At 52.1% G+C, this 9,236-nt stretch overlaps 3 protein-coding genes across 3 annotated transcripts in view; all 3 read right to left on the minus strand.

Annotated features, from left to right (window-relative positions):
* Positions 1–4,375, minus strand: part of LOC127750212 (cadherin-related family member 1-like) — a 138,482-nt gene extending 134,107 nt beyond the window's left edge. The window contains exon 1 of the mRNA XM_052271190.1: positions 3,976–4,375. The gene's annotated coding sequence lies outside the window, so the exon portion shown is untranslated. The remainder of the gene's footprint in view (positions 1–3,975) is intronic.
* LOC113206269 (solute carrier family 66 member 3) overlaps positions 1–9,236 on the minus strand; it is an 18,431-nt gene that overhangs the window by 3,079 nt on the left and 6,116 nt on the right. The gene's annotated exons all lie outside the window — the stretch shown is intronic.
* Positions 5,216–9,069, minus strand: LOC113206267 (gustatory receptor for sugar taste 64f-like). Its single transcript, XM_026422264.2, has 9 exons — positions 8,274–9,069; positions 7,889–8,057; positions 7,603–7,791; positions 7,379–7,488; positions 7,023–7,193; positions 6,792–6,949; positions 6,540–6,705; positions 5,668–5,757; positions 5,216–5,483 (listed from the first exon to the last, which is right to left on the minus strand). Exons 2-9 carry the CDS (start codon positions 7,926–7,928, stop codon positions 5,352–5,354), a joined length of 1,056 nt encoding a protein of 351 aa, XP_026278049.2. The 5' UTR covers positions 7,929–8,057; positions 8,274–9,069; the 3' UTR covers positions 5,216–5,351.

Consider the following 9,236-nt stretch of genomic DNA (forward strand, 5'->3'; position numbering starts at 1 on the left):
GGGGGGGGTAATCACAAAATCGGACATCAAGAGGGACTCTATGCAGAGTCATGGCGGTTCCCAAAATTAAAAAGACGGCGGGTAAGTGGATCGATGGTCATTAGGGCCGTACCGCTCCGCTCCGCACGCGGCCTACTCCCCCATTCACTGAAACACATCTTCTTATTGTTAATAATAAAACGAACACGGCACGGAAAAGGGAAGTTCGAAAATTACTTCCAAATTCCAAATTACTTTTGGAGGTACGTACATGAATATTGCAATAATTGTTATCGATCGATCGAAAAACTGGAATCGAATAACTTTAAAAACGACAAAAGTGCACTGTGCAGAACAATACGCCTCATGGCTCTGATCGCTTTGCTCTCTCCAGCACCTCCAGCAGCGGTGTTGAGCTGGAAGGAGAACTGGAGCGACTTCCAGAACAGTTCGGCCGGAGACAACGGTGCAGCTGACAATCAGTTGCAATTAGTGATCGACTAACACAGACAGAGAGACTGTGTCGCAGCGCTGCGGCGCGAAAAGAGAGGTGGGGAGGGGGGGGGGGTGGACTCCAACCTTTGAGGTTTGGAGCCACTCTTGGACGGGACACGGGACCGCTCATTGGTTTAGCTGCCATAGGCTGGCGTCCCAGTCCCAAGCAGTGCGGAAAAACAGTGCAATTCGTAGCTACGCCATCGTATTTTAAGACGGGTTATTTTTAGGCACGCATCGAGTAAAACATTCGGCAACCACGGCTAAATTACTTAGATAGTTTGTAACTAAAATATGACGTCCAGTCCCAGTCTTCTCCAGTGTGGGCCGATGTTTTTGAATGGAGCTGAGCTTAAACACACTCAGCTAGCAGGGCAGAAGCCTTGTTGGACATCGCAAAACAGCCGCAAATGTCTCCAGATAATTTTCCCTCGAAAAGCACAGCAGATGCATGCCTCTCGACAAAAACTCACTTCACTTGACGCGTCCAAACAACAGCTGTTCGCCCCATCCTACCCGACCCCCCCCCCCATTCTTTTCCGCCTTTACTTCCCCTCTCCCGCTACGCATGAGTCGCGTACACCTTGCTCGCCCCGACGCGACGCGCCGCCCGTCCCCTGCCCGGCACTCCCCGGCGCTCTCCGCACCCCACCGCCCACCGCACCCCGCCCCAGCCGCTGCTGCTCCGGTTGACGTCCGCCGGAAGTCGGGCTCTGCGCGGCTCCGGTAGACTCCTGGGTGGGGTCCGGACGGGAGTTGGCGTCGGCAACGGCGGCAGGTCCCAGGTCCCACCCAGCGCAGCGCCGCGGCGGCGGCGCAGCCAGCCACGAATGTGCTGGAGGAATCACGATACACTCTAGATGGCAAGGGACAATTATAGGAATGTAAATATTCGTCCTTAAAAAAGTCCCTAGTCACCACACACTAAATTTGGGGGGGGGGGGGATCTTTGTACATAGGTTAGAGATTGTCCTTCCCTTGATTTCATCTTCATTAGATGCAGATTTCAGATTTGTCTTGAAGGAGGTACAAGTTTTCCGAGACTAGGTAAAAATGCCATACATTTTTTTGGAACCTGGAGTAAGTTCTGTTTTAATCAGATGTGCACAAGGCCACACCTACAACAGTGCAGTGGTTTACGTCAACTTCCGCGACGACGCCGCGGGGTAGGTCCTTCACCGCAGCACCGACGGTGTATACTGTATAGTTATCGCCGTCCAAAGTGACGGAATCCCGTGAAGCTGCTGACATGAGGCGTATGAGGCGGGAAGACTCGTTGCCCCGGTCGTCCGGCAGTATGGGTGAATCATGGGAAGAAAGTGATGGCGGGACCGATCCCACAGTCGCGGTCCATACGGCCCCGGCGTTATAAACTAGCGGCAATCACTCCGCGACACGGCCACGCTATACAGCTACCTGCAGGGCGCTCCAGGCAGACTGTCTCTCTCTCTGTGTCTGTGTATCACTCTCTCCACTGCAAAAACCAAAGGTACAGACAATCAGCACACGTTAAAATAAGTTTCTTGTATTTCAAGAGCCAGTCTTGGATCTTAAGCGCGGAGAACGCCAATGGTATCCAAACCGTATCTTGAAAAACAAGAAACTGTTTTTACCGTGCACCCTTCTGGGAGAGGTGATAATGATTTTTAGCCCTTGCAGAGGCAATTAGTATTCAGGAACGAGGCCCTCCGAAATACCCAAGGTGCAAAGTGACTATGACGACTTTTGAGAACCTTTAAAATTCACAGAGATCTACCTTTGTTTTTTCAGTTTCTCTGCCCCCCCCCCTTCCTTTTCTTTCCCTCTCCGCTGGTCGACGCGTAGGTGGAGAGGAAGGCTCTCCTCTCCTAGTCAAAGGAATCGGCGAAGCGAGAGGGCAGTTGGAGAAGGGGAGGGGTGGGGGCGAGAGGAGAGAGAGAGAGAGAGGGGGGGGAGAGAGGGGACAGGAGGGAGGGGGAAGAGGAGTTGCTTCGGGCAGGCCGGATTCACGCTCAAGGCACACGCCATAACGCCACGTCTCGCCGGCGGCGCGCACACACACACACACACACGCACCACACACATACATACACACACCACACACAGGGCGTAAGAAATAGAGCGCGATTTTGGAGATGCTCATCTGTTTAGGCGACTCGCGAGGCACGGCGGCCGAGAGACTGCACAAAGAACGCAGTAAACAGAAAGCCGCTTTCCAAGAGGGAAAAATAAGGACACTTAATTAAGATGAATGCAAGCTTTATAATTTAGCTTTCCGGCTTGCTGTTTGCTCACTGTAGTTCATTTGGAAAAGGGGGCGGGGGGAGAGACTTGACAAGCCCGACGACACGCCAAAAAAATAGATTATAAAAAATAGCAGAATCCCGTCGCATTGCAGCCCACTTCGGTGGCAGATTTACGAAATAAACGACCGAACGTCTATAAAGCGGGAGAGGAGGGTCGGAAACCGAATTTCCGTCGATTTGCGGCGACACCGTTGTTCGCGGCCACAAGGTGTGTTCGGGGCTCAAACCGCACTTCACTTAGGAAGCCTCACAGGCGCATCGGATGAGTCACGAAATCGAGCCGAACGCGAGAGGCTAGAGATCAAAATACCTGAAATTTTCCGCAGTGAAGATTGAGAAACAAAATTGGTAGGTATTACAAATGTCTTAATGTATATTAAAAAGGTGAAAATTTTCAGATTTCTATGACATTTGCGGCTCTTGTCAGAAGAAACCAGGATCAGAGAGCATGCGGAAATGTATATGTAAGGTCATCTGCTTGAAAACTTAGTTGGGACTGTATAAAATTTTTCGTCGGTTAAGTCACTCAATGTGCCGTTTAATGGGCAGTTTTTCTCAGGTGCTAGCCCCGCGCCCGTGTTTTTCAATTAATGTAATCTATGAAAGACATTTGCAATCAAACTTTTTAAGTTAAACTACGAATTTTAGTATTATGGTGCACAGATCCACCCGCCCACAAGGTCTCACCGGCCGGAGAGACGGGGGGTGCAAAGGACCTTAACTCGAGGTAAATCTTCTAGTTCGTCATTGAAACGAGCTCCATCCATCGCCACGATTGAGTCGTCAGACTACAAGACTACAGCCAGGCTGCAGCCGGGCGACTTGCAGAGCGGGAATGTCGGTGCGAGTGTTCGCCGATGTTAACCGCGGTTGTCACGCGGACCGATAGATACCATCTCCTACGGCTCGCAGCGCTCGCCAGGACGAATGCGTGTGACTCCTGGCTCGGCCCGGCCAGATCAATCGAGGTGACATTCCGGCCCAGATCTGATGAGCCGGGCCGGGCGCTCCTTCATGTCCGGTCGTGTCAAGCGGAACCACCCTGCCCCCCCCGCCCGCCGCCCACTCCACCGGAACCGGCACCTTGTGGCCGCCACAAGTGGGTGAGTCAGGTTAGAGTTCGCGTATTGCAGTTTGGCGGGCGACACAGAGGACACGGGACGGTCCACGGTTCAATCCGAAGTTCGAGCTTTGATTAACGTTTGGAGAAACTCACCTCGCCAAAGAAAAGTCAGAGTAATCCACGTGTGGGTTGAGGTTGGTAATATCCTGGTATCCGAGACACTAATACAGCACTGACGATGAGGCGTGTTTTTATTCCGAGTCGCACCGAGGAGACCGTCCACACACACACAGCGTCACACAACACAAGCGAAGACGTTCGGCACAAATCACTTGGCGACCGGGCGGCCGTGCGTCTGGGAGAACCAACTGTTAGTTGTCACTCACGAGCTCCACTACTGTTTTTTGTTGTCGAATATCCTTCCGCACGGGACGCTAACGCGAGAGCAAGGCAAAGTCGTCCGCTTCGCGTCGTGTTCTCGTGAACCGGCTCGGCTCGGCTGGAAAGGCGCGGGTCTCACGGGACGGCGTGCGTTCGCTCCGCTCGGCGGCGCGCGACTGGCGAGTGCAGCGGCAGGCGGCAGCGGACGCGGTGCGGTGGGGCGGGAGCGGGACAGGACGGGAGGCGGCGGCGTGCCGCCCGGCAGGTGGGGGAGGGAGGGACAGGGAATGACAAAACTGGCGTGATTGTTGTTGACAAGCGCAGTTTCAGGAAAAGCCGGGAAAAGCGCGAAGTTGTAGGCCTGAGCTGCTCGTGATTCCCCGGTTTCGCCCGCTCCCTGCCCGCAGGAATGCAGTAAAACTATAGAACCTGCAATTAAACTTTAGTTTGACTACAGTTGAACTACAGTTTTCGACTATAGTACTGAGTACGGATCTTTACATCCGGGCAACCCCCTGGGTCACCTAACCCTTTGGTAGCCTACACAAGGCTAAAGTTGGTGGAAGTAGGCTTAAAGACCTTTTCGACTTCGACGGTAGGGTGAGGGGGGAGGAAAGGGTAGACGCGCTGACGTTCTTATTGAACTCTAATACACAAATAGACCATTCCACCGAATGGGGAAGAAGAAAGAAAAGAATCAAAAAGTACCGGAAACAGTACCGAAAACCAGTATGTAGATCATTTGTGTACACCTCTATGGCACACCAACAAGTCCAGAATAATTATCTTGGCCAAGATAACTAGAAAAAGTGAACGATTTGATCTGTTTATCAATACTGTTTCCGGTGGTTATTGATTCTTTTCTTTCTTCTTCCACAGTCGGTGGAATGGTCTATTCTGATTCACGTAGCGCAAAGGAAGGAACGAGTAAGGAGAAATTTGCTGCATCCGTGTCGTTTCTTACTTCAATCACTTTTGACGAAAAGTTCTAAAATAGTGTTTTTGCAGCGTTCGGTTGAAAGTGAGGCACATGAAAAAAAATCTTTATTGAAAAAAAACAACAAAACAGAATAAATTCATCATATCATTACTGTCGAAACAAATTGACTCCGAGTCGTACGGCCATAACATTTTTAAATTTGTTTGAATTAACAGTTGTAAATCTTGAGGTCGGTGCACGTGCAGGACACGGTCCTGTTAGGGTGGGGGGTGTCGTCCCCCGTGGCGTTGCTGTCGAACTGCACCAGGATCACGATGTACGTGATGATGGTGCCGGCCACCTGCGGGTGAGTGGTGAGCGTGAGGGGGGTCGTAGTAATACAACAACCCCAGTGAGCAATGAAATGTCAGACTGATGTCAGAACGATATCAGTTATCAGAAACGTGTCAATTTCAGGACCACATTTTTATCAATCTGATACGAAAACCGACAAATTTCTGATGTCTGACTGTGAGCTGGCTTACCGTGAGCATGAACGAACGAGTGACGGAGAAGAAATCACAGCCGGTGAGCGCAACGTTGTCCGTGTTGACCTGCAGGAGGAACCGCTGGACCTGGGCGAGGCAAGGGCACATGAGAGGGACCGAGACCGAGGAGGTGCTCAGGGGCGCAAACGCAAGCGCAGATACTCCGCGGCGGAGGACCACGCGTGGAGTATCGCCGCCCGGCCCAGAGCTCATTCCACCAAGTTTTCAAGCATTAGGGCCCATTCGCGACTGACGTGCTCAACACAAACTTCGTCAAATCGATGACACTTATGTCATGGAATCATTAAATAGACCATTTCAGTTTCGGTGACAAGAAGAAGAAGAAAGGAATAACTGAAACAGGAAACAGTTGGGCGAGGGGCGAAGAGGGACGGAGGGTGGAGGGTGGGGGTCGATTACAAGCCAATGCTTTTCCGGTTTGTTATTCTTTTCTTCTTCTGATCACCTAACCTGAAATGGTCTATTATCCCCCAAGCTTTGTGCCAATTTAAAACTTATAACACGTTGAGTAGGGGGGGGGGGTGCAATCGCAGCTCATTGTGGCTACGGAGGACTCATGGTGTCCCCCACACCAACGCTTCACGAGACAACATGTAAGGCGCCTGTCACACGCTGGGTAGGCCATCCCGCCAAGCAGCTGTGTGAAGGCGGTGGCCCGCCTAGAGCGCCCAAGTGCGGCTGCGTCGGGCAAGAGGACGTTTGTCGCCCAACTTTACCTCGCGTTACGCCAGGCGGGGAACGTTTGAGCACCTCAAGTTTATGTCAAGAGACGTTCTTTAAACGAGATTTAAGCGATCGAACACAACTTCTTGCCTGTATTGGTATCGTTCCGATAACGGTTCGCTCACCTCGCGGCAGAAGCTGGGTGACGGGACGCTGAAGAGCACCGGGCGGGGCTTCTGGCTCTCCAGGTACACGTCGGCGGCCTGCAGCGATATGATGACCGTCCTGACGATGAGATACAGCAGCGAGAAGAAGAAGTAGAAGTTGTAGAGCGAATTGGTGGTCGACTTCCTAAGCAGAAACGCAAGATACAATCAGCTGCAGATCATATGTCGTCATTCCCTAAAGTCACACTAGAACATGTGCCATTTCCAAACCTCTTAGTGACTATGAGAAGTTGAAGGCAGGTGAAGTACAGGTTCGAGGCGTAGGATATGAGCACCACGGGGCCGACGTAGTCGTTGATGGCCCTCGTCAGCACAGCCAGGGCGTTGTAGGACTCGCGCCTCGTGCGCCAGAATCCCTCATGTCTGATCTAAAATAAAGAAAGAAAATGAGGTGCGGTTCCTGCCGTGACTATTGCGACACTATCATGAAAGCCTTCTTACTTTCCCTCTGGCCTGACTGAGAGCCGCGTTCAACTGTCGGAAATGCGCGGCCAGACCCATCGAGACGAGAATGACAAAGAGGTCCGCGAAGTTCCAGATGAAGGTCGTGATGACCTGGAGGGCGAACAGGAGGATGCCTCTCCAAAGCGAATAACTGATAATCGTGAACGTCTGAAATAGATAGTTGCATGAGCAGCATCTCCAAATCATTTCAACAGAAGACATGCGCGGTGCAAAGGTCTGGCTGACATAGGGAGGCGATGGGCGATGCACCGTGGGTTGCCTGCTATACAGGGGATTGGTTGCACAAACTACCCACCTTTCAGGCGGCTCACAGTGATGACCACGACGCATACCTTTCTGTACTTGGCCATGAAGTATCCCTCGACGAGGAGGGGGAGACCCCCGCGGTCGTAGCAGACGCTCACGGAAGAGAGCGATGTGGCGATGGAGAGCGTGTGCTCTACTGCATTGACAGACACGACAACGGAACATAAACAGTAAATTAATAACAACAATATTAATGATTATGTAAATGATATTGGTATTATCATGAAAGAGTGTGATAAAGAATGATTACATGCCGCCAGCAGGAGGACGACCACCGTCATGACCTTCATCCTGGACACGAGGCGCGCGGGGTGGCCGTTGACGGCCGTGACGAAGCGCTCCAGAGTGAGCCAGAGCGAGAACGTGTCGCCCCAGGAGGTGGAGAGCTTGAGGAACAGCACCGAGGTGATGGCCGCCGTCACGAAGAAGACCACGTTAACTATTGCAAAAGCAAAAGAAAGGGGAGGGGGGAGTGATGAACATACTCCCATATTGGTATTGAAACAACGAGACGAAATCGCATCTTATTGCCTTACCGGACGTGTAGAAGTTGATGCCCTGCTCGATCATCCTCATGAGCGAGAAGACGGACTGCACGGCGGAGCCGGTGATGATGACGAGCGCGTACACGACACGGAGCGAGAGCCAGCGGAAGCTCGCGTTCTCGCCGTCCGAGGGCTTCTTGACCGGGAGCAAGCCGAACACCTGTTGACACGGACAGCCTGTACTGAGCTTGAACCGGTCAACCTCGCATTCAACCGTAGTTGTCATGAGAGCAGAGAGCATGGTGTAGTTGTGGATATCGCTCTGTTTGATTAAAAAGTTAACATTCTTGCTGAATTTTCGAAAATTTTACAAGGAAATTTACTTTTGTACAGTTTAAGAGTTGTCAATGAAAACTTTGAGTGATTCGTTGGTCACCTGCGCCAGGGTGGCAGCGAGCCTGAAGCCCTGCAGGAACGTGTCGCCGGCCGCCTTGGGCGGGCTGTCGTCGGGCGTGGAGGGCGTCTCGGACCAGGCGATGGCGCCCCCCAGCTTCCCGGACGACAGCAGGAGGCGCTGCTTCTTGGCGGCCTTGTTCAGCACCGCCGCCGTTGTAACCTAAAGAACAGCCGTACGTGTAATTGCACTGTAAACCAACTGTCGACCATGTTACAGGGGTCCAGGCTAAGAAATGATAGTACGTCGGGTTGCCTATGCACTGGCTGCAGGGGCTGAAGGCGAGGAGCGCAAGCGGGGAGTGGCAGCTCCCGCACCACTCCCCCACCACGCACAAGCAAGTGTGTAGCTTTTAGGTGGTGTCACGTTCCTAGGAATGTACTGTACAACTAGCGAAAGCCACCACCCTCTTCCCATTTTTACCCCTGTTTTTCCATTGCCGGGGTTAAACGAATAACGCTATCTGTCAGGGGTAAAACAGATTGCGGTCTGTCTGCATGGCCCGGGCGATTAGTCATTTATCCTCACAGCTGGACAGTTGGACACAATAAATACTGCGCTCAATCTCGCCCTTTGCTGTCACATTGATCGGCGGCGTTGCATGACCCCTTACCCTTTTCACCCGCCACCCCCTCCAGTCACTGGCAGGGTAGGTGTCTAATAGCTCAGCCCCGGTGGCAATCGTGGGCGGCAGAGCACAGAGCAGACCAATACACATCGCATGAGCACCGAAAGGAAGTCGAGTTGTATTTGTAGCGCGATCAGGCGCAGAAGTCTCTAGCAGATAGGTGAAAATGGTTTTGAAAAGTGACTCTATCTCTATCATCACGATTGACAGAGACATCTATGTATGATCAATCATTTTTGTTATACATTAATGTAAGTTGGATAAAACGAGCCCCTGCTCCCTTGCCTCCCTGTTCTAAAGGAGGGGCCGGGGGGGGG

Source organism: Frankliniella occidentalis, unplaced genomic scaffold (genome assembly GCF_000697945.3).
Source record: "Frankliniella occidentalis isolate FOCC.00 unplaced genomic scaffold, Focc_3.1 Scaffold152, whole genome shotgun sequence".
Classification (NCBI taxonomy): Eukaryota; Metazoa; Arthropoda; class Insecta; order Thysanoptera; family Thripidae; genus Frankliniella; species Frankliniella occidentalis.